General features: G+C 41.3%; 1 protein-coding gene across 6 annotated transcripts in view; it reads right to left on the bottom strand.

Annotated features, from left to right (window-relative positions):
* The window catches only part of LTBP1 (latent transforming growth factor beta binding protein 1), a 514666-nt gene that overhangs the window by 295449 nt on the left and 193088 nt on the right, over positions 1-26129 (bottom strand). For all 6 annotated transcript variants that reach the window (XM_088474432.1, XM_088474435.1, XM_088474434.1 and 3 more), the window contains exon 4: positions 10060-10238. In XM_088474432.1, coding sequence (XP_088330558.1) covers positions 10060-10238 — 179 coding nt within the window. The remainder of the gene's footprint in view (positions 1-10059; positions 10239-26129) is intronic.

The raw sequence follows: 26129 nt of genomic DNA, 5'->3' as shown, positions 1-26129 counted from the left end.
TTGCCAAACATAGTGTACATTTAAATTAAAATATGCTTGTAGTTGTAAAATGACTAATGTCTTACAATTATGTTGGTGAATTCAAGGCAGCATGTCTATTTTAGACATGGGGCAAAGACCTGATTATGTTCATGAACAGAGTAGTACTGTACTGTACATGTACTTACATCATTGAAGAACATCTATGGTGTACAGTATATATATCATTTATACCTCATTTGTTTAATTATAGCTACATCTGCAGTATAGCCGAGTACACACTATGCAAGGTGTACCCAGCTGATGGCACGGCATGATGGAACGTTATATTGTGCATGCCGTACACACTATACTGTCCTGTGTACGACCGCGTGAAATATTGTTCCATGCTGCATTTAGCAGCTTGGCGTTGTTCATTGCATCGTTCCATCTGCTGTGCAGCATAGCAGATGGGACGGCACAAGGAATGACCAGCATGCACTCGCAATAGAGGGTACACACTATACGATCCGCACAATATATTGTGCCGATCCGCATCAGAACGATTTATCGTACGATATATCTTATAGTGTAAACCCTGGCTTCAGGCATATACATTTTTTAATACAAATGATCAATTGTCATAAAGAAAAAATTAAACACTGTGAAAACTGTAACCACTAAGGATGATACTACTCAGAAAGTTGGGATATATAAACAATATCAATATGCAGTTATTAACTGAGAATGTTCTAGAAAACTACTGACCTAATGAATTTCTTCTATTTACTTCTCATCTGCTACATGCTTGTCTCCCAATATTGTGACTAAACTGTAAGCACACCTCTAAACAGTCGCCACTTTCTGACATCAAAAAGGACATACCATGCTCGATAAAAAGTGGATGGTTCGAAAGACTGGGGGTGACTTAGTGAATCAAGGGTGTAGATTAATTTGTTTTAGCTTTTAGTTCTAATGGATCAGAGTCGTGTTTGATGACTTCAATCCCTTGTATAAATAGCTGGCAAATAGAGACAAACGGATTTATCAACAAGCGTCATAAGAGTGCAGCCAATGAATTCTGTAGGAATGAGTCTCATGAATATTGGTTGTGTTGTGACTTCACTGTTTCCTGTCTCATGAGTATTGGTCTTGTTGTGACTTCACTGTTTCCTGTCTCATGAATATGGGTCGTGCTGTGACTTCTTTGTGTCCTGTCTCATGAATCAGGGTCTTGTTGTGACTTCACTGTGTCCTGTCTCATGAATATTGGTCTTGTTGTGACTTCATTGTGTCCTGTCTCATGAATATTGGTCGTGTTGTGACTTCATTGTATCCTGTCTCATGAATATTGGTCGTGTTGTGACTTCATTGTGTCCTGTCTCATGAATATTGGTCGTGTTGTGACTTCATTGTGTCCTGTCTCATGAATATTGGTCGTGTTGCGACTTCATTGTGTCCTTTCTCATGAATATTGGTCGTGTTGTGACTTCATTGTGTCCTGTCTCATGAATATTGGTCGTGTTGTGACTTCATTGTGTCCTGTCTCATGAATATTGGTCATGTTGTGACTTCATTGTGTCCTGTCTCATGAATATTTTTCATGCTGTGACTTCATTGTGTCCTGTCTCATGAATATTGGTCATGTTGTGACTTCATTGTGTCCTGTCTCATGAATATTGGTCGTGTTGTGACTTCATTGTGTCCTGTCTCATGAATATTGTCGTGTTGTGACTTCATTGTTTCCTGTCTCATGAATATTGGTTGTGTTGTGACTTCATTGTGTCCTGTCTCATGAATATTGGTCGTGTTATGACTTCATTGTGTCCTGTCTCATGAATATTTGTCGTGTTGTGACTTCATTGTGTCCTGTCTCATGAATATTGGTTGTGTTGTGACTTCATTGTGTCCTGTCTCATGAATATTGGTCGTTTTATAACTTCATTGTGTCCTGTCTCATGAATATTGGTCGTGCTGTGACTTCATTGTGTCCTGTATCATGAATATTGGTCGTGTTGTGACTTCATTGTGTTCTGTCTCATGAATCATGGTTGTGTTGTGACTTCATTGTGTCCTGTCTCATGAATCATGGTCTTGTTGTGACTTCATTGTGTCCTGTCTCATGAATATTGGTCGTGTTGTGACTTCATTGTGTCCTGTCTCATGAATATTGGTCGTGTTGTGACTTCATTGTGTCCTGTCTCATGAATATTGGTCGTGTTGTGACTTCATTGTGTCCTGTCTCATGAATATTGGTCGTGTTGTGACTTCATTGTGTCCTGTTTCATGAATATTGGTCGTGTTGTGACTTCACTGTTTCCTGTCTCATGAATATTGGTCGTGCTGTGACTTCTTTGTGTCCTGTCTCATGAATCAGGGTCTTGTTGTGACTTCACTGTGTCCTGTCTCATGAATATTGGTCTTGTTGTGACTTCATTGTGTCCTGTCTCATGAATATTGGTCGTGTTGTGACTTCATTGTATCCTGTCTCATGAATATTGGTCGTGTTGTGACTTCATTGTGTCCTGTCTCATGAATATTGGTCATGTTGTGACTTCATTGTGTCCTGTCTCATGAATATTGGTCGTGTTGCGACTTCATTGTGTCCTTTCTCATGAATATTGGTCGTGTTGTGACTTCATTGTGTCCTGTCTCATGAATATTGGTCGTGTTGTGACTTCATTGTGTCCTGTCTCATGAATATTGGTCATGTTGTGACTTCATTGTGTCCTGTCTCATGAATATTTTTCATGCTGTGACTTCATTGTGTCCTGTCTCATGAATATTGGTCATGTTGTGACTTCATTGTGTCCTGTCTCATGAATATTGGTCGTGTTGTGACTTCATTGTGTCCTGTCTCATGAATATTGTCGTGTTGTGACTTCATTGTTTCCTGTCTCATGAATATTGGTTGTGTTGTGACTTCATTGTGTCCTGTCTCATGAATATTGGTCGTGTTATGACTTCATTGTGTCCTGTCTCATGAATATTTGTCGTGTTGTGACTTCATTGTGTCCTGTCTCATGAATATTGGTTGTGTTGTGACTTCATTGTGTCCTGTCTCATGAATATTGGTCGTGTTATAACTTCATTGTGTCCTGTCTCATGAATATTGGTCGTGCTGTGACTTCATTGTGTCCTGTATCATGAATATTGGTCGTGTTGTGACTTCATTGTGTTCTGTCTCATGAATCATGGTTGTGTTGTGACTTCATTGTGTCCTGTCTCATGAATCATGGTCTTGTTGTGACTTCATTGTGTCCTGTCTCATGAATATTGGTCGTGTTGTGACTTCATTGTGTCCTGTCTCATGAATATTGGTCGTGTTGTGACTTCATTGTGTCCTGTCTCATGAATATTGGTCGTGTTGTGACTTCATTGTGTCCTGTCTCATGAATATTGGTCGTGTTGTGACTTCATTGTGTCCTGTTTCATGAATATTGGTCGTGTTGTGACTTCATTGTGTTCTGTCTCATGAATCATGGTTGTGTTGTGACTTCATTGTGTCCTGTCTCATGAATCATGGTCTTGTTGTGACTTCATTGTGTCCTGTCTCATGAATATTGGTCATGTTGTGACTTCATTGTGTCCTGTATCATGAATATTGGTCGTGTTGTGACTTCATTGTGTCCTGTCTCATGAATATTGGTCGTGTTGTGACTTCATTGTGTCCTGTCTCATGAATATTGGTCGTGTTGTGACTTCATTGTGTCCTGTCTCATGAATATTGGTCGTGTTGTGACTTCATTGTGTCCTGTTTCATGAATATTGGTCGTGTTGTGACTTCATTGTGTTCTGTCTCATGAATATTGGGTACATCCAAAATATTTTATTTTTCTTTCCATTTTTTATATTTTCACATTTGAATTTCCACTAATAATCAATTCATTATTCTTAATTATTTTATTATTTATTTTTCTCTAAACCAAAGCCTATATGAGTTTCCCACTCCTGCTTTTTTGCCTTAGAGTTAGCAAATTAGCCTCTGGTGGGTGCTGTCCTATGAGCTATAATCTCCAAGTCATCTAATTTAATATAACACGTGAGAGTTCATCAATAGCTGTTATCCTAACTTAGAAAACTTCTCACATTTTTATGACAAAAAAAATAAACTTCTCAGGTACACAGTAAGCTGCTCCTGGCAAGTGTGTGATGTGTACTTGTGGCAGCAATACAAACCGCAACAGCAATAAAAGTTCTCTCCTTATACTAGGATGTTATACTAACATCACTCAGGAAAAAATACAATGTATGCTGTACTTAGTATACACAGTACACAGAACAGTGAGGAAAGTAATAGTAGATATAGTAAAGCATAATCCATAAACAGTTATATTAGAAACCATGGGAAGCGTCCATCATGCTAAACAAATGTGTCATACAGTACATGATAACCTTCTACAACTTAGACAAATGTGTTTGTGTTTTCCGTATATTTTTAGAATTTATGTGGTTTGAATTCTTACCTCAAACTCCTACGGTGCATCCGGACTCGACTGTATAATGTCAACTTCACAGGGTTATCATTTATTTGCTCATATTTAACGTATTATTTTAAAGAAATGTACGGAAAGTGTGAATGGGAAGTATTTTTGCTGTAAACAAGTGAGTGATGAATTGTGGCCATTTACAAACTGAAATATTATCTACAATACTCCATGTAGACACTGACACTTATAACCATAAACCCGGAAAATCAATTCAATCTAGACTACCACTTTGCCAAAAGAAACGTTGTACAAGCTGACATCAGCAGACGCTGTGTAATGCTACAAGTGAAACCACAATTCATCACGCTGTCCAGCATGTAATCCAGAGATGACCGTGAGCTGCCTCGCCATTGGCTGCCATCCAGCACCACAGGCTGGGCATCAATACAATGTTTCTTTACAAATACAAGCTTCAGGCTGCCATATTCATGGGAGTCATTATGCAAAACACAGAATAAATCAAGTGTTTTAGAAAATGAGATTGTTGTTAGGTGACTATGTCTGGCTATTATGCTGACGAGAGAACTTTATCTTAAATTTGACAACATGTTTTTAAATGCTGCTTTGGGATATTTTGCAAAGAGCAGCGTTTATTTCAAATACGCAAAATAATTATGCAAATCAAATACATTTACATGTTTGAAACCCTTTAGTCCAAATAAATTGCCAAGCTGTACAAGGATCTACATTACAAGCTGTCAGACGTCTGCAGCTAATGTTGTGTTATGGTATACAGTAGGTAGTTAATGTCAAGACATAGATATTCTATAATCCATAGGAAAAGTAAACTGACACATATAATATATATTGTTGTATTATACTATATATTAGTATAAATTGAGGAAGTTTGAAAAATGTAAAAAGGTTTTTAAATACTCAATTACCCAACGGTGTTGCATCAGCCTCAAATGCAAACTGCATGGGAAATTGTACATAAATGTTATGCAGTTGGACACGCAAAATATACAAGGTTTATAGGCGGTTTCCAAGAATGTGTTTGGGAATACCTATAAAGCGCAAAGATTATGGAGCTATTTCCATTCATTCCATTGCAACATGTTTTACAATCAGAAACCCCATTGAAATTAATTGACCATTTCAATGAATAGGAACATTCTATACATAAATAAATAATTATATAATCTGGCATCTTGAGCTCCCGCTGGTCGTTTCCGACATCAATCATCGCCCGAACATGCTGATCAATCTGCCGATAACGACAGATTGATCATGTTAGGGGATGATGGACGGTGCCTACACTGAATGACTGATCGTTCAGTGTAGGCACTGCAGGGGATGGGGAATGACAGTGCGATTATGATGTCGTAATCATGCTGTCTTCCCTGGGTCGGGTAGTGGAAGTGCGGTATAAGAATGATATGATTGGCTATGGTAAGGGAATTCCCTGTCTTGATTACTTGGAGTGATTTGAGAGAATGTGAATCTCTATTAATGTGGTAAAAACTAGAGATGTAAACAGACCCTCGTGTTTTGGTTTTGGTTCAAAATCATCGTCCTGTTTTGGTTTTTCCAAAACCACCCTCAAATGTTTTGGTTCAGTTTTGGTTTTGGATTTCTTTAAAAATTTATAAAAACAGCTAAAATCATGCAACTTGGACCTGTATTTGTCCATATATTATTATTATCAATAACATTTATTTCCTTTCATTTTGACCACCTTGCAGTACCTGAAATCATGAGGGAGGGACTTAAATGTATTCCAAAATACGCAAGATCCATTTTTTAGATCCGAGTTACGAACTTGGCGAGAAGATCCAAGCCGGTACTCAGTTCGACTCAGAGCCCCAAAGTTCAGGTGTGTTCAGTTTTCAGCAAAACCGAACCGCTCATCCCTAGTAAAAACACAGTATCAATTCTGTGAATACCAAGCCATTTCACAGGTCCATTATTCATCTCAATAGCCTGTTCCTTTTGGATGTTCCATACATAGGGCACAATCCCCCAGTTGATATGTAAGGTTCATTGACATTAATGGGGATAACAGCATAACATTTTGTAACTTCCCTTGTTATTCACTAATTGGTATGTACCAAATGCAATCCCATAAAGATGAATTGATAATTATTTCAACTATGGTGACATGCTCTGGACTAGGGATGTGCAGGCTCGGTTCTACTCGGTTCCGTTCGGTTCTTTTTACCGAATCTTATTGGCTATCCAAAACTCGTGACAGCTGAAACCCAATAAGATCCGGTAAAAAGAACCGAACGGAACCGAGTAGAACCGAGCCTGCACATCCCTACTCTGGACACACAAAAATGGAGGAAGCCTATAATGAACCTCTACACAACGTTAATGAACACAGTATAAATGCAAATGCGTGTGGACATATTATAAAGAATGTATTTTATCATCATCATCATCAGACACGGTTGCATGCTTTGCGCTTGCTTTGTGCTTGTAACTTTAAAGAGAAAGACCTTTAAACTTTGAGGCACTGTTAAAAAATTGCATTTTTATGTTACAAATCATATCAAACATTGAAAGTGTTTACTATTTGTCATTAATATAACCATATAAGTATGAATGTATATAAATCATTCACATTAGATTAAAAGCTAAATGTGATTTAAAGCAATAACATCCCATGCAGGGGGATGGGTACGGGATGCCAGCTCTTGGGATCCCGTCAGTCAAAATCCCGATGCCCACATCACGACAAGGTTAGGATACCGATACCTCCGGTATCCTAACCCTCTCCCTTCCCTAACCCTAACTCTCCCTCCCCGGGTGCCTGACCCTAACCTCCCCCATAGTGCCTAAACCTAACTTCCCCCTCCCTGCACCCTAAACCTAACCCTCCCCCCCAGTGCCTAACCCTAATCCCAACCCCGCTACTGACCTTCAGGATGTCAGCGGACGGGATACCAGTGATGGGATTCTGACAGGTGTCAGCATCCCGGCGTCTGTATTCTAAGCTCCGGCATCTCCTGCACCAGGATACTGAACGTATCCCCAGGCAGGTTTGCCTTATTAAAGTAAATAATAGGTCTAGGCTATTAAAGTAGATAATAGGCCTGAACTAATTTCTTTTACTTGAATATTAGTAAATTTGTTCATGAGTGAAGGAAAATGTTCGAAACTGTTCTGCAAAATATTCTCGTTATATTTTTTTATTCCCATATGAACAATGGCTAAGAAAGGAGAAAACAATAATGTGTATGCGTTTATTTTTTTTATTATTTTGGTGTAATTGGTAGAGATCTTAGGGACCCATGTGCAATATATTGGCAAAGTTGGTGCTTCAGGGGTCTCAAAGACAGATGTACTAAGCTCTGGAAAGTGATACATTAGAGAGTGATAAAGTATCAACCAGTCAGCTCCTAACTGTCATTTTTCAAACGCCGCCTGTAACATAACAGTTAGGAGCTGAATGGCTGGTAGTTTATCACTCCCTAATTTATCACTTTCCAGAGTTTAGTACATTTCCTCCTCAATCCTGTAAATGAACTCCCCACGGCCAAGAGATATCGGGAAGATCTTCTGTGCTTTTCAGCAGAGGGCTTGTAGCACCTGTTAAATTGGGTACACACTAGATGATTTCTCGGACAATATGGTAAATTAGACCAACATATCGTCTGGATCGTCTAGTGTGTATGCACTATGCATGCTCCCGCACGGCGACAACAGGGTCGTTCCATCGGCCGTGCATGCATGGCAGATGGAGTGACTCAGTTGCCGACGCCCGGAAAGTGGATGGTGCAGGTGAAAGGTGTATTGGGTGGCAGAACATCGGATCAGGCAGTGTGTACGGACCGACCAATATATTCTGCCATTGCATCTACCGATGCTGAGTGCACTCATTGGCTAGTGTGTACCCAGCTTTAGACCCTTTCAAAGTAGGATGACGAGTCACAAGTTGAAAACCACAACTCCCCACACTGATTTTCATCCAGAGAAGCCTTAAAAACCAGCTTTATAAGGCAGTTCATGTGGCTCTGGTTAGGGTGTTGAGCCCCTACACCAATTATCTACATGGAAGGGGAGCCTTAAAATAAATAAAATCCAAAATAGTAATAAAATGTTAAAAATAAATTAAGTCACCTGATGCTAATTCCTTTGAAATCTCAAAAGATACAGTATACACACACTTTTAAAACTGGTGATTTAGGGAGAATGCGGATGCTGTTTTACCCCCTGCACTCGAGCTACACCTGGAACTTTAAAAATGGATCCTTGATCCTTCTGATGATTGCTGGGACTGTCCACATGGCCAGTGAGGGCAACTGCTTCACAGCATATAAACACAGCTTGCACTGTATTGGTTCATTCTATTCTCCATGAAGCAGTCTCCCAACATTACAGAATGGCGATGATAAGTGGTCCTTGGAATTACCATAGGGATCAAGTACTGTATAATTTTTAAAGTTCTGCCTCCTTTGGCATACAAACATAGTAGCTGTGACCACAAGACAAAACACTAAGTGAAAACGAAAAAAACAACATATTTGCAATAATGTTTTAAAAATAAATGATAAAAAATGTACAAACAACCTGCTCCTGGAAACGTGTCCTGTAGAAGTATAATATTTGTTGCTGTTATTTTATTGCTTTACTGCATGCTGAATTGTGGACTAAGGGCCTGATTCAGATCCGCTCGCAAGCGGATCGATGTTTGCCCCCCGTGCATGTGCCGCCTCCGGCGTGCACATGCGCGAGCCCCAGTGAGCGACTGAAGATCAGTAAAAGACGGAGCGGCTGTCGATGGTGAGTGACAGCTTGCCCCGTTTTGTAAGGGGGGAGGGTGGTTAGGCAAATGCAGTCGTTCCCTTAGGAACGTCTGGCGTTTGTTGGCGGCCCTACTGACATCACTAGTCATGTCAGTAGCGGACTTCCTGCTCTATTAGAGCAGGAAGTTCACTTGGGCTTGCGAGAGCCGAGACCCTACCACAGGGTCTCGTCGCAAGCCCGATGGTCGCGATAATTGCGACCATCTCCAGGCTGCTCGCACAAGCTGTGGGTGGTCAACCACAGCTTTGCGAGCGGGCTAGTGAAAAAAAACAAAACGCCCATTAGACCTGCGAGCTGGTCTGAATCAGGCTCTATGTAGTTAGCAAAAACAATCCAAACACAATGGGATCACAGTCTGACTCCCCTTCTAATTAATTCAAGCTACCAGACTACAGACTGACATCCTCTATACCTTTCAGCTAACCTGCTGTGAGGTCTTGAGGAAACCTGCCCAATAATGTGCTGATTAACATGCTTCTCTCCCAGATGAATGGGTATAAGTCACTTAGGGGTATATTTACTAAAGTGAGACTTTTTAGAAGTGGAGATTTTGCCCATAGCAATTAGCAACCAATCAGATTGTACTTAAAATTTATCAAACACCTTCTAGAAGATAATAGCTAGAATCTGATTGGTAGCTATGGGCAACTTCTCCACTTATAAAAACTCTCACTTTACTAAATATACCCCTTAATGTAGAGGAGCATTAACCAGGTCTCAGATCACATTCACTAATTTTAAAACATAACAAAATAATGCAAATTTTATAATAAGCTTTGACTTATATGTACATAGAAGTTAGTAATTATATATATTTTAAATAAATAAATAAATAAATGTGCAAAATTGAGATACTTACAATGATTGAATTGTGATGTCAGCTGATCCAGGCCATTTGCTCTGAGTGGAAGTGACCCTTCTGTGGATTGCTCACCCAGGAGCACTTTCTTGGCGTTAGTAAAATACTTTGGTTTAATCATGAACTGCTGTGTCTGTCCATGCTGGAGGTTCATGGTCAGCGTCTGTGGTGGCACCATTCTGTTCAAGACAAACAGAGTCTTCTTAATGACATTTTAGTACAGTGAAATGGCAAAGTAGAGGGAGCCGGTCACATAACTATATCCCAAGTAGGGTATTAAAGCAGACCCATTGCCTGACATCAATTTAGAAATAAAAAACAAATTAAACATTGTGCACATTTCCACTGCATTACAACTGTCCAGTTTCTCCTAAACACACCTTTTACAAGTTATCCATTATCTGGGCAGGTTTAAATGTAAGCAGGTATTAATAAGAGCCAGAGCATTTCATGTAATGCCAGGAATAGGCACATTTAAAATTGGCATGAGATTGGTGTCAAAGTATTGTCAGCCCACACCAGATGGTGATTTAAATCATGCCTATATGTCAAGAAGTAGAAAACAGAAAGAGAGGGGCTCCGATTTAGGGGGTATTCAATTAGCCCCAATAAGTTTACGGGGGTGAAAAAGAGAAGTAACCTCAAGCTTTATAGCCAGAGGCTATTCTATTTGGCTCCCTTTTTCACCTGATAGCTGTGTCCTGTTAATGCCCGTTAAATGAACGTGTTAAAGGCCGTTAACACTGGTTGTCAGGCGTTAACACACAGGATCCATGTAAAGTACACAGATTTGTGTTTTATCTCCCGATAACTGCAGGGTTAACACAGAATTCTTTTCGAGTTTTAGGAGACCCAAAAAGAAATCCCCAATAAGCAGGGCTAATTGAATAGGGGCCCGTGTGCTATTAGCACCCATCAACGTAATGGGGCTAATTGAATCCCCCCCTTAGTATTTTTAATCAAGAATGGCATGTGTTAGTAACTGTACATTACAATTAAACTTTTATTCAGACAATATTAATTGCAAAGAAGACTTTAGTTAATATGTATATTATACATTATAAACTTGGATAGCATTAGTTGATCCTAAAAATGTAAAGTAGCAAATTAGGACCCAAGAAGGATAATTTAATCTTAAAGAAGCACTGTATAAATCACATGCATATTATGAAACTATAATGCTAGGAATTTCTTCTAGTATACAATCTGTAATTACCCAAACTGCACTGAATGGGGAATCTGACAAACTCAAAACAAATATAAACTGCACATTTTATAGGTGATTAATAGTGATGTGATCTAGTTCCATTTCATATAAAAAATGTTTATGGCTAAAACATATATTTTTCCTGAAAATGCAATATTGCAGACACATAACAAATAATTCCTAGAAACATCCTATAAAGCTAAATAAGTTTTCTATGACTGCGCCAATAAATGTTCCAAGTGTATACTATAAATGTACTGTAAAAATGCAATTCTATAAGTACACCTTCAAAGTTCCTCTAACGAAGCCCATTTTTAACAGGAACCAGGAAACTATGAACAGTCAATGGTAAGCTTGTTAGCCATGTAAGTGATATATGCAGATGTCAACACAAAATAGGCTCATGGATTGTTAATTACTACCTAGAACACTGGCGTGGGAGCTACATAAACAGATGCCTAAGTAATCTCCGCCAGCCTAATCCCCATGTCAATGACTGTGTAAAGATGAAACGGTATTAGAAAGGTAGTGCCTATCACACATAACATTAACAGACTAATCCCAAGTAGCCACTGGCAGCCCAAAAGCATTACTGTTCTGTGTTCATTTTCAGCAAGTACTTTTCCTTTCTCCCATAGAGATCCATAGAGTACACATACAATACAGGGGAACTAGTAAAACTGCATTACAGATGCATAATAAACTACCAAAATCAAGCCTGTGACACAATACAATACATACCTCACACAATACTTATATATTTTTTAGTGTCCTCCAGAAAATCTACTGTAGAGATGCCCAGATTGGAGGGGCAGGAGGTGTGGCACTATACCATTAGGGCAGTGATTCCCAAACTCGGTCCTCAAGGCACACTAAAGCTGCCCATCCACTAGACGATGCAGGGGACGACGGCACGATTACGACTCCGTTGTCTCCCGTGGGGTGAACTGTATACACTGAACGTTCAGACGTTCAGTGTATGCAGATCAATCATCCCCGAACATGGCAACCTGACGGCGGTCGTCAGGTTGACCATTATGTTCGGGCGATGATTGATGTTAAAAACAACCAGCGGGCGCTCGCATCACTGGTCGTTTTTAACTTTTTATTGCCCGATTTGCGGGCGATTATCAAGCGATGGAGCGATAACGTTGGTGGGATACACTTCCTAAATTCTGGAACCTCACGGTCATTCCAGGAGAGTAGGAAAGCATGTCCCATATCCACAAGTGCATGCAGTTGGATCTGGTGGCTCCTATAGTCACTCACTGTCCAACATTATTAATATATACAGTACATATATATATATATATATATATATAATCAATTATATCACTCTCTGATATGGGTATTCCAGCTTGCACTATAAATTCCTCAAACACAAACTAGGGTCCACTTTCTTAGAAGTCAATTATTCTACTAGTACTGTCTTTAAGTAATGTCTTTAAGTTGAAACTTCTCACATTACATCTCCTCCTTTGTGCAGTGCAGAGACTGTGCAGCCTATTGCTATAAAGCACAGCCCCTGACCGTCCATGCCGGCCGGCCACCGCTCTGTCAGGTAAGAGTTGAGAGAGGGAGGGAGGAGTGGAGGGGTGAGGAGAGAAGAAAGGAAGGGGGTTGCCGGAACGATTTTATGTTACCCTCCCAACATAAAATTGTTTTGACACCCCTGCAGTAGTGGATAGGATAGATCCATTTACTTTATAACAACTGCCTGCCACACTGAAGTAATCAGCAGGGTGCAGACAGCGGTTATAGCTGGATCTATATGTGATGCCCTGACAGCTGGTGCCCAGAGGCCAATGCTTCCATGGCCTTCGGGAGTTCCACTGCAGCTCTCCAGGTATTGAGACATATGAAGACTAATAATGGTTTTCACCTATAACAGTTGCCTTTCCCTGGTGAAGTAAGTTCACCCAGTACTAGGATGCCACCAGGAATTTACACAGGTACAAAGAGTCAATGTGGAAACCAGGCAGCACAAGGAATGGCCTGAGATGGGAACAGAAATAAAGCAGGAGAGAATCCAGGTCCAGAAAAGGGTAGATTACCAGGTAGATGCAGGACTTGCAAAGACAGAGTGCAGGTAGGGATTCCTACAAGCAGGGGTAAGTAGAAGTGCAAGAATGGCTGTCAAACACTAGCAGAAAACTACTAGACTACTGCAGCAGGATAGAAGCTATAACTGGCAATGCACCAAGGCCCTGACTGTGCTTTAACAATTCAGGGAGCCAATCAGAACCCCAGAACAGAGACAGGCCCCTTGCAATTCATTACACTGGTGCTGAGTAGCTGCACATATGGAGACAGGCCCCATACAATTAATTACACTGCAGCTGAGTAGCTGCACATACAGAGACAGGCCCCTACAATTAATTACACTGCAGCTGAGTAGCTGCACATACAGAGACAGGCCCCTACAATTAATTACACTGCAGCTGAGTAGCTGCAGGTACAAAGAAAGCATCCCAGCTGTTAGTAACAGCCAGGACCTACAGGCAGTGTGACTGCAGAGAGTCCTGGTTGCCTAGCAACCGTCAAGACCATCGACCATTGTGGCTGGTGTGGTGTGATGTCTCAGTCGCTTAGCAATGACCGAGATCAGCCACACCTGTGAGCCGCTGTTGGCAGCTCCTTACAGTATCCTTGAAAGAAGTGTCTTTAAACTGTATTCTTATAGAACATTAATAAACCATCCTATAATCCATATATCGTGACAGGGGGTCTGGCCATTATGTAATTAAATATGGGCATGGCTGTGTCACAACAGTGGTATGTTCTGCTGTCATAAAGTGCCGGGCTGCCCCTTTTATCTGTCAGCAAAATGTAACAGATATCTTCTTTTAATTCATATTAGTGGTATGGAATCTGTGAGATCAGGCCGCGAGGGGGGCAAGTTCAGCTGCCGTTGCAGACATTTCTACAACATTGTAATGGAAAATGTGTCTCTCTCACTCATAACTGAATTGACCCCATAAACTGTAAGTGCATCATTTTACCTGGCAGATTAGAAACACTTATGAAATCACTTGTATAATTTTTCAGGGATAATATGATGCTTCTAAAACACATGTATAAGACTAGCCTTTTATTAATATTTCAAGGTACATTATAATAAATCCTGTACATGGTGCAGACTACTATTGCAAGGTTATTGTGCTTTTATGTAATTATTATTGTGTGTAGATTTTTTGGTAGACACGCAGAATGCTATATTATAACTTACATGGCTAAGTTTTGCTTATAATGTCCTGAGAAACTTGTATATAACCAGCACATATAACCAGATGTAGTCAATTTTATGCTATTTTGGTCAGGGAGGTGCCAGATCACGACTGCTCTGTCCTTGAGCCTGAAAGATTAGCGCCAACTATGGCTCGATAGTTAAGAACGGACCACCCACTTGAAGTAGTGGCAACTTCCTTCAAGTCTTGATTCCCCCATTTCTTGAGTGACTTATGTTCAGCTGAACAGTCTCAGTTTAATTCCCAGCAGTGAATTTCTCTGTGAAGGGTTACTTTACTATAATGTATTGCAGGCTCCCAGCAATGAAAGGGATTAACACATCTGGTAGAGAATCCTCTAGTTTCATGGAGATTTAGAGGGTTGTAAAAAGCATATTTCAACTACCAAGACTGGTTTTGTTGTAAAGAGCCATTGGTAATAGATTGCAGGTTTTTTTCTTATTGCAGTGCAATAATGTTGACTTTTCAGTTTTATGCCTCTCACAGTATCTACTAAACCTGAACGTTCTGCAGTTCATCCTACTTAACTGAAATATATTATCATAAAATGCACATTCAGCAGACATGAAAATCCTACCTACAGAGACATGAGGCACCTTAGTAGTACATATTGCTAGCGTCACACATTTGGCAGTTGCAGATGGCTGGTCACAGACTTTCATGAGATTTCATAGATTCTATTTAGGATGCCGTCAAATTTATCTGCACCTTGTAATGATACTGTGAACAAGAGATGCACGGTTTGGTTCTCCAGAAATCCGAATCCACACGAATTTTATGAATCAGGACAAACCGAAGCCACAGTTCTGATCTCGCGGTTCTATTCTTCCTGCAGTTCGGAATTCAGATTTTAAATCTGAATTTCACAAAAATGACATGATTTTAGCTGTTTTTAAAAGCTCTGTATCATTTTATTTTTAAAATCCAGAGCCAAAACCAAAACACGAAGATGAATCTAGATCCGAAGCCAAAACACGGGGATCAGCGCACATCTCTACTGAGAACCCTACAATTGTCACACTATCCACTCTTCTAGTCCCCATAATACCTTTACTGCTCACTTATACCCCTTTCAAACAGCACTTTGGAAACAGGATATTGCCGGGCTAACCCAAGTTGACTGATGTGAAAGGGTTGACCCCAGTTGTGTGTCTCAAGATCTCGACCGCTATTCCCGGAACCGATCCGGGTTGACTGCGGTGTGATAGGGACCGACAGTGGCGTCCTTACCTGACATCGCACTTGGTGCGGTCCGGGAGGACAGGTACCCATCATTGCGGAAAATTAGGGGGTGTGGCCCCACGGGTCGAACCACGTTTTTTGTTACACCGGGGGTACTGTAAGTGCAGGCTGCCCCCGGAGACCAGCCTGTTTGAGTGCCGGCTCCCTCACTGTGCTAGGAGCCGAGTGCTGCACGTAATGCAGCACCCAGCTCCTGTCACTAAGGGGGAGCCAGCACTTTGGTGTCACCCCTCAGCTGGTGACACCCGGTGTGGCCCGCACCCCCCGCACACCACTTGTGACGCCAGTAGGGACCGACCCAAGGTTTTCAACTCGGGTTACAGTAACAGGATTCCATTGGCAACCAAGGAAAACTGGGAGATGAGTCATCTTTGTTGGCCACTTCTAATGACTCACACACCTGGCAGGGCAGACCTAGGTCCAGTGTGAAAAGGGTCGACCTGGGAATAACCCGGGTCCAAGGTATGATGTGAAAGGAGTTTGAGCAGCTGTAAGAAGGCTTGAAACCGTGTTCAAAAACCCGAGGCAGGCCCAGGATTTTGGTCTGAAAGTGGTATTATTGACTTCTTGATACCGGCAGTAATGTTCATAAATATAAGCAAAAAATTGGGATACATAACAAAATAACATGTATCACTTTTATAAGTCTGCAAACCCAGAAGCAATGGCTTTCCACCTAGAAACATATTAACAAATGAATGAAAACCTAGAAACGTGTAATAATGGGTACTGTTATAATAATAATAATAATAAGAAGAAGAAGAAGAAGAAGAAGAAGAAGAAGAAGAAGAAGAATAGGTACAGTAATAATAATAATAATAATAATAATAGGTACAGTTATAATAATAAAAATAATAATGGGTACAGTTACACAGTACACAAATATAATAACATAAAGCTCTCTAAATGTTCTAAGTTTCCAGACTCTGATTCCAGTTTGGATTCTGTATTGTTTAAACTAGGTCACATAGACCATAAATATTATAATACTCTTACAGTTGGACATATCTTCTACGGAGAAAAAACTCCTGCTGCAGAACAGTTATTTCTTTATAAAACAAGAATGTGTTATTTTTTGCTTTATTTTAAACCCATTTCGAAACACACTTATGATATTTTAGTAAGCAATGTGGTCTATTGTTATAATGAAATATAGTTTATAATTGCCACAATTTACGTGGATGGAAGTTCCTTCTAACCACCATGACATTAAGGCTCCAGAGCTATTTCTTTGGATAATTCAGTTGAGCATTTCTTAATATTGCAGAATGAACCGCAGAGTTTCCAGCTTGCAAAGTATTCTGCTAAAATACTTAAGGTTTAATGTAGAACATTGTCTGACCTGTGCCTGCACACTACTGGATGACACTCCACTCACAAACCTCACAACTGTTCAGTATCACCACTTGATATTTAGGTTTTCTGCGTTGTACTGCCAATAGTGATTTGGAGTTATGCATTGTAATATGACTAAAGGCGTCAGAAGGACGCTGCAACGCGTTGGTGCCTGCTACTGGTTCCCCAATCTAATTCTGGAAACCTCTCTGCATTATTAAGAACAGACGCTCTGCATCATCATGTGCCTTTCACGCTGTCACAAACCGCCTGCAACGTCTCCCTCTCTGTATCATCACAGAACAAGGAGCACTTTCACATTATCTGCCTGTCACAGAAACCTTGACCGGCCACGCTACCTCATTCTGCAGTCTCCCCACTAGTCGGGTTGAGCACTCATGGCCAGCCACTCGTGCTCAAAGGCTAGAGCTGCTATTCTCCACCATCAGTATGGAGCCTCCGTCTCCTTTCTGCCGGACGCGGAATCCTGGAGCGGCCACCTACTCCCCTTTACAAGATCTATGCTAGCTGGGTTGAGTATAGAGGCCAGCCATCCGCGGTCACGACTTCTCCTACATTACCACTGGATTATTGCCACAAAATGCTGGCTTGACCTGTCAACCTGGAAAGTAACATTGTATAAAGTGTCAATTAACCCTCTGCAATCCGGTCTTTATGCCAATTTTCCGGATGATGAATTGAGCTCCATAAGGGGATGATTACTAGATGTTGACTTTCTAGTGCTCTCAATTTGGGACTTTCCAGTAGTTTCCAAGATTGTTTTATCTATATGACCTCTTTCACAACTTATTGTAATTGTCATACGTTATTTGATTGTTCTACTTATTAATATGTCTTTTAGATTATTAACTGCAATAAATACACAATTATTTTAATCAATCTAATCACCTGTAGTGGTTTGAAAGACTCATATTTACAACTTTCAGATTCTGTGGTTGCTTTTTACCCTATATGCTTTTTCTGATAGTGGGAGTGACCACCCCACACAACCACATTGAACCTGTTAAGTCTTCATCAACGTGTCAGCGCCTGGGCCATATTTGCTGTAATATGACTAAAAAACTGCCTATTGTATTATACCTTCCAACTGTCCTGATTTAGACAGGACAGTACCGATTTAAGGGTTCTGTCCTAATCATAAGAACCTTATCTATTGCAATGGGTCTTCTATATATTGAATTAGAGTTTATTGAGACTATGGGTGTGATTCAAAAATGAGTGATGTTAACCTATTCAATACGAGATGCTCATCATGGGACTATTAATTGAATTGGTCTTGCACTTTAATCGTGTGAAAACAATTTGAGAGGCAACCAGTGGCGGCTCCAGAGGTATTCAAATAGGGGAACCACACTAATTGACAGTGAGTCCTGGATGCTTGGCAGCGTTTGAAATGACAGTTGGTGTGGATCCCTTATTTCAATTTTGGACTGCGCTACAGCTCCTCTGGAGCCGCCACTGGAGTCAACTCACACTTCACTGAATCACCTCATTTGTGTGTTCCAATCTGGAGATAAGTCAACAATCTAAGCACATACAGGGTTAAGCTGGCCAAAAGAATATATACTAAATCTGCAGAAGTAGGACATAATTCTAATATAAGAGCCGCTTGAAACCTGAACTATATTTTCCACATAAGTCTGAGGCTCATATTAGATTTGTTTTATATGTATACTGAGGATAATATATCATTGTACTAAGTAGTTTTTATAGCTTGTTTCATAATACATTTTTATTTTTTTTCCCTGACTCATTTGCAAGTGATATGCAAAATGCATCATGACAAATCCTAGAGTCTCTATCCAGAAAAGCCATATTTTATCAATCTACACTCTCCAGAATCTAAAATGAATTTCATATTTTTATAATTCAATTTTATAGCTACAATTTATTGCCAAGGACTGAACTTTGGAAGAAATAACTACAAGAAACAGCAGGTCTGCTTTGTGTTGGAACATGTCTCACTACAGATCCAGCTGTATCACACATCTCTTCATTTCTGATAAGATCCTGAAATATTTACATATATTTATATGTAAACGTTACTAGTAGCTCTCCTATATAAGTCAACTTTAGGTTTTGTGGTCCATAAAAGCTACTTTGAAAGTGCAGCAAAGTGTTTTATACATTCATCTTTAGGGGTTTTTTTTGTTTAACACAATAGGGTTTAACAGGATTGACTATAGCAAACCAATGTTGAGGCTCAGTCATTGACAAATCCTTGTTTTTTGTCATTGCCTGACTATAAAAGCACTGAATCTAAGATTTTTTTTTTCATCTGGTCAAATGAATTTCAGTGCACATCATCCATTATTTTCAGAGGACATGCTGAAAAACTGTGTAATTGAAAAAAAGATCTTTGTTGTCTCTTGTACACAGGCAGCATGGGCAGCATACAATAGCTAGTGACCTGCCGATTTATCATGCATTGAGCAGTGATGGGGAATTTATGATAAAGAGACTTGTTCTGGGTTACAAGCTTAGTTTGAAAAACTGAGCACAAGAGATTAATTGTCACTGTTACAAACAAAAAACAACAACTCTATGTTACAAGTTTTCACACTGTTATTTGAATTATCATTTTAAAATAAATTATATAAAGGATATTTTTATTCACTAGGATTAAAATTAAAATGCAAAATAACTATTGAGTTTTTAAAAACAAAGGGCCTAATTCAGACCCACTCGCAAGTGGCTGTCCGCTCGCAAGTGGGTCGATGGTGTGCACTGCGCATGTGCACGACGGAGGGAGCTCCGTCGTGCGCATGCGCCAGACGCGACGAGCGAAGGACTTTCCTTCGCTCGTTGTGTCTGATCAAAGGGGGCGTGCTGTCGATGTTGATTGACAGCACGCCCCCTTTGGTGGGCGTTCCGGGGGCGTGCCTCCCAGATGGGGGCGTTCCCAAGGGAACGCCTACCGTCAGAAGCCGGCCCACTGACATCACCAGTGATTTCAGTGGGAGTGATTTTGGCTCTGATAGAGCCAAAATCACTCCGGGCCTTGCGGTTGAGAAACTCAACGGCAGGCTTCTGGTCGCACTGGCGATGGTCGCGATGGTCAAGACCATCGCGACCATCAACCTGCACGCTCGTATAGGCTGTGGGTGGTGACCCACAGCTATATGAGCGTCCAGGAGGACGCTCAATAATTATGGAGGACGGCCCTCATTCAGAGCGTGCGCTCTGCTCAGAGCGTCCGGCTCTGAATGAGGGCCAAAGACAGTAATTCTACAAGCTCAAACTGCAAAAGCCTAAATTAATCACATACTGTAACATGAATTATAAAGAACTCCAGCGAAATTAGAAATGTCATCGGTTTTGCCACCCTCGCTAAATATAAGAATAAAAACATTTGACCTCCATAATTCTCCAGAAGCTCATCCTCTAACCAAAGGAACTGATTCAGATGTGGACACAATGCCAATATTTGCACAGATTGAGCGATTGTTAGTCATTGCGCAGTGGCGTAACCAGGGGGGGTCGAGCGGGGCATGTGCATGGGTGCCATGGCAGGCCCAGCAGAGGAGGCACACTCCCTGGCACCATGGCAGGCCCGCACGCCCGCCACCATTGCGCTGCAGCCACTCATTACCATTGCACCGCCGAGCAAGGCCTGTGTGTGCTCGGCAGTGTTACTGCAGCAGTAGCTCCCACTTTGTTAGGGCTGTTGCTGGGAACGTGACCGTGATGCCATTGTCATGCTCCCTGAGCTTCAGCATGCTGCCTGGCCTCACCTCACAATCCCCGCCGGCTCCTGGCTGAAGGTGAGGGGGGGAGGAGAGACACACAGGGAGACATAGAATAAAGGGGGGGTGAGACACACAGATACAAAATGAAGGTGGGGAGAGACAGAGAGACATAGAATGAAGGGGGATATGATGCAAGGGGGAAGATGATGGTGTGCTGAGAGATGACATGGTGGGGCTGGGAGATGATGGTGTGCTGAGAGACGCAGCCACAGGGAGGAAATGATGGTGTACTGAGAGACAACACAAGGGGGGGATGATGGTGTGGCTGAGAGATGCAGGGGGGAGATGATAGTGTGGCTGAGAGATGCAGGGGGCAGGAAATTTCACAGGGGGCATGGGTCTGGTTGAACTGCTGTTATATGATGATGACCTTATTATTCCTACACAAACAGGCATCTTCCAGATGATGTGACCAACTAGAATAGTGAATACCTACTGAAGACAGTGGCTTCCCAGGGAGGATACATTTCTTCAGAGGTTCACCATTGTGAGAAACCATCATATAGGTAAGGTGCATATGATATACCCTTCCGGTATGTAGCCACGCCCATTTTTTGCTGCGCGCTGAAGGCACATAGTTTAAATTGTGTGTGTGGGGGGCACTGTTCTTCATCTTTCCTTGGGCGCCAAAGACCCTAGTTATGCCTCTGCCATTGCGCATGCATGTAAGCAGCGATTGTTTTTGTGATTACGCTCACACAGAGGTTCCACTCACAAAGTGAGTGACAGGTACAGTACTCAGCATTTGGGGGAGTGGGCAGTTAGAAAAACGCAGGCGTGTCGGACCGTTTAAACACTGTTCTCTGTGTGTCCATAAATTAGTCAATGCATCCTTGATTAGAGCAGGAGAGCCCTCTGTATGGAGACCCGCTATGTCTATGACAGCTTAGACTTACTCAGAAGGCTTGTGGCTGTCTGATCTGTGTTTGCTTTTTCCAATGATTCTGGTTTTATGTGTGTGCGGTCGGTGTGAGATGCTGTGAAGAGTGAGTGATTAACATATTTCTTTTCATGAGAGATTATTTGCATCCACATCTGAATCAGATCCAATGTCATTAATGTTTGCACCTGCTAGCCTAAAATTCTGGTATTGTAACTGCATAGTCTACAGCCTTCCTACCTATATATTGCCCAGTTTTGTTCTATTAATGTTTCCAATTGTAAAGCGCAACGGAATATGCTGCGCTATATAAGAAACTGTTAATATATAAAATAAATAAATAGCAGTAAATGCTGGTGACAGGATGCCTTTGCAGCTTGCCATGTCACCTGGGATTACAACTATTCTGTAAAGTATTTTCCATCACCTGCAGGCTTTTAGACCTGGATACAATACTATTACTGAAACCCACAGCTATTGACCACTTACAACCTAGGCAAAAAAATAAAAACTCGCTCGCTCTGAATCAGGGCCGTCCTAGTTAAATTTGGAGCGGCCTTTTGGACGCTCGCATAGCTCTGGGTTACCACCCACAACTTATGCAAGCGTCCATGATGATGGTCGCGATGGTCAAGACCATCGCGACCATCAGGCTTGCCATGAGACCCTGCGGTAGGGTCTCGCTGCCGCAAGCCCTGGAGTGATTTTGGCTCTATCAGAGCCAAAATCACTCCCACTGACATCACTAGTGATGTCAGTGGGGCCGGACCCAGACGGTAGGCGTTCCTCCGTCTGGCAGCCACGCCCCCGGCACACCCACCAAAGGGGGCATGCTGTCACTCACCATCGACAGCACGCCCCCTTTGGTGCGAGACCCGGAGCGACAGCTTGGCTGTCGCTATCCGGGTCTCGCGCATGCGCACGACGGAGTTCCCTCCGTCATGCGCATACACATTTGGGTACCATCAACCCGCTTGCGAGCGTCCTGCGCTCACGAGCGGGTCTGAATGAGACCCTCAGATCAAAAGGCTAATAAGGGTAACGTCATGAAGAAAAATAAACTAGGAGTTGGAATTGCTACTTTGTCTGCTTGTATATGTCAGTTGTATCTGCTTGTATCTATTCATACAAAAATATAGTGTTGTTAGCGCTGGTCAGCTGCCTGTCAATCTGCCATCATGAATTTTATAATTTTTGATTAATATATATTATTAAGAGGTGCCTCCAAATGGGATGTAGTTATGAGACTCAATCCCGACAAGGGACCTAAGGTAGGCGTCAAAATACCAACGCCTATCTTAATCCCAACCCCAGAGCACAGAAGGACAACTGCCCAAACGAGGTAAGTCCGGGGCGCCCTTAATGTTAGCCGCAGGGGGGAGTGTTAGGTTTAGGTAGTGTAGCGCGGTTAGCGCTAGGTTTTTTGGGGGGAGGTTAGGGTTAGGCACCCATAGGGCAGAGGGTTATTGTTAGGCACCACTGGGGGGGGGTTAGGTTTAGGCACGAAGGGGGAGATTTAGGTTTAGGCTACAAAAAGGGAAGGTTAGGGTTAGGGGGAGAAGGGGGAGGGTAAGTATACTTACCCGACCCCTGTCGGGATACCATCGGGATGCCACTGTCAATATTGTGACAGGAGGTATCCTGACAGCCAGCATTACATACCGATTCCCCTCCAAACAACTAAGTCTAAAAGATTGAAGTCAATGAAGATTTAGATTTACAAAATTTTTACCTGGCCAGACCAAACAGTTTAATAGTAGTCTAATCTACTTCACAAAAGGTGAATGGGCATAAATGCAAGGATACTATACTTCAGAATGTACGGAAGCACCAGTCCACTCTAAATATTATTGTTTCCTATGGGATGTAGTCAGGATGCCGGCGGACAGAATGCCGACTGCCGGAATCCCAATACTGAAAGCCCGGCATGGGACTAAAGATAGGTGTCATAGAATACAGACGCCTATCATTAGCTCCACGCCGCAATCCCAATGCCCTGCATACCAAACATAGGTAAACCGGCCATCGGAAGCTGTTGTTAGCCATGCGGGGGTTAGGTTTAGGCATCTCTGGGAGAGCTTAGTGTTAGGCACTCCCCCAGGAGGGTTAGGGTTAGGCTAGGGAAAGGGGGGGTTAGGGTTAGGCACCACCGGGAGGAGGTTAGGGTTAGGCACCCCCCTGGGAGGGTTAGGATTAGGCACCCCCCCTGGGAGGGTTAGGTTTAGGGTGCGGGGAGGTGGTTTAGGGTTAGGCACTAGAGGGGGGGCTTAGGGTTAGGCACCACCCCAGAGTCTTAGGGTTATGCACCCCCAAGGGAGGGTTAGGGTTAGAGGGGCGAGGGGGGAGGGTTAACTATATTTACCAGCCGGCATCAGGATTTTATGAAGTCGGGCTTCCAGGGTCGCTGGTATTTCATACCCAGCCCGTTTCCTATGAAATGAATGATACCAGGTTTGTGCTACAGGCAGCAGCCACATGAAATGGTTAGTAGGTGAGTTGGAGACCTGACTAGCCTTGTGCCTGCAATAGCAGAGTCATGCCTCTGAGGATCCTCCATTACAGACATTATACTAGTTAGGACTCCAGCTGTCCTGCTAGGATTCTGAATTGCTTTCACTGGGACGTGAACATCTATAGATGTGATATGGAATTTATTAGTAATGCAGACAACACATCTGAAGAGAGACAGAGACTGTACTAAAGATTTGACAGCAAAGCCTAAAGAAAAGTTGAGCTTTTCTTTGAAACAAAAAGTAATAATTTTGCTGTCAAATTTTACAAGTATGATCTAATGTCTGAAACAGATAAAATGGAATGTTCAATATTTTTAGGGTGTTTTCATATGCTTACATTTTTACTGTAAACATATTTAATCTCTGACGGTATTCGGTTACCTAATGATCCAATCACGCAACCCCCATATGATACTTAGTTGGCGTTAAAACAATAACACATTTTCACTAGATTCTGGTTAAAAAATAAAGGCTGGAAAAATAATATTCATGTTATTAAGTAAAAATTAATGAAATAGACATATTTAATAACATCCCAGAAAGGAATGAAACTGTTATCTTTATGGTGTCCTAGGTCCCTTTTATTATAATTTGGTTTAGAGAGAAGTAATACAATGATTATGATGCTAACAATGCTGTCTCTTGAGACCTGGGTCTCTGCTTTTAACAACTTGGAGGAAGACTAAGGACTGTCTTTATGTTGCTATAATTATTTTGATTCTAGACAGTCATAATAATTGCATTAATGTTGTCTTTTTCCGAGCCAATAAGAAACTCCATGAATGCATCTATTCCAAAGCACGAAATAAATCACTATATTGGCTGAATTCATTCTGGAACTGAATGTTTCTGCTTACATTAACAGTGTCGTCATGCTTTAGCAATGTCCTGCCATGGATAGTATATACAAGCAAAATAATGAATACTATAAGAAAAGACAAATTAATGTTATTATACCTCCCTAGAGATCCTGTAGTATGTCTGTTCTAAAGCCAAACACAATGGGGCAACAGTGCTTTAGCTGGTAAGTGGACCGGCCAAATAGCTATCCCTACAGTGCACATGAAAAGGAAAAAAATAATTTGATCAGATTAAAGTGAAATAATTAAAAAAAATCTAAATATGTTTCACATTTAGCACAGTTTCCAACATTGGAAATAATTCCCAAGTGCTTCTCTACTGTATATAAAAAAGGCACATCCCAGTCTAATCTTGGCATTGATGCATGTACACTAACCAGACTTGTTTCTAGGGGCATGGATGTAATACAGGACAATATAAATTCTCTATACAATGGTCACCACAATTACTGTCACCATCATGATTGTAGTGTAGAGTGCACCATGATAAAGTATAGGTTTATTACATTTTGTTTTAACCTTTTCATGAAGAAAATCAGGATATAGCTTTCATGGTTTCCAATTTTATGGGACAGCCAAATTTAAATAACCATAAAATTTACAGTGGAGTAAAGGGGGATTGGGTATGGACTAGAATTTCAGGGGCACAAAAAGTGTAGTCACATTCCCATGACACACAGTCACGTCTCCTAATGAGACAACCTGGAGATTGTCTTGAGGTGTCTACATTCTTCTCCCAAGTCCAAAAATTGGAATTGGGTGGTATGTCAGGATATAGCATGCTAATCATTATTAGGGACTGTGTTTTGGGTTATTGAACATTATCAATAATCTGCCTAGAGAGATAAGTAATGAACATTTTACTGTTTTAAAGATATTTGAGCCCTAATCATTGTTTCTATATTTACTCCTATGTCAAACATAGGCACATATATCAGCACAGAACACGAACAGCTACTAAAATTGTACTGAGCTTACAAAATGTATTTGTACAAAGATAAAAACTAATAATGAA

This window comes from Taudactylus pleione, unplaced genomic scaffold, assembly GCF_031769625.1.
Source record: "Taudactylus pleione unplaced genomic scaffold, aTauple2 ptg000154l, whole genome shotgun sequence".
In the NCBI taxonomy this organism is placed as follows: Eukaryota; Metazoa; Chordata; class Amphibia; order Anura; family Myobatrachidae; genus Taudactylus; species Taudactylus pleione.
This window is presented reverse-complemented; position numbering and strand designations above follow the sequence as displayed.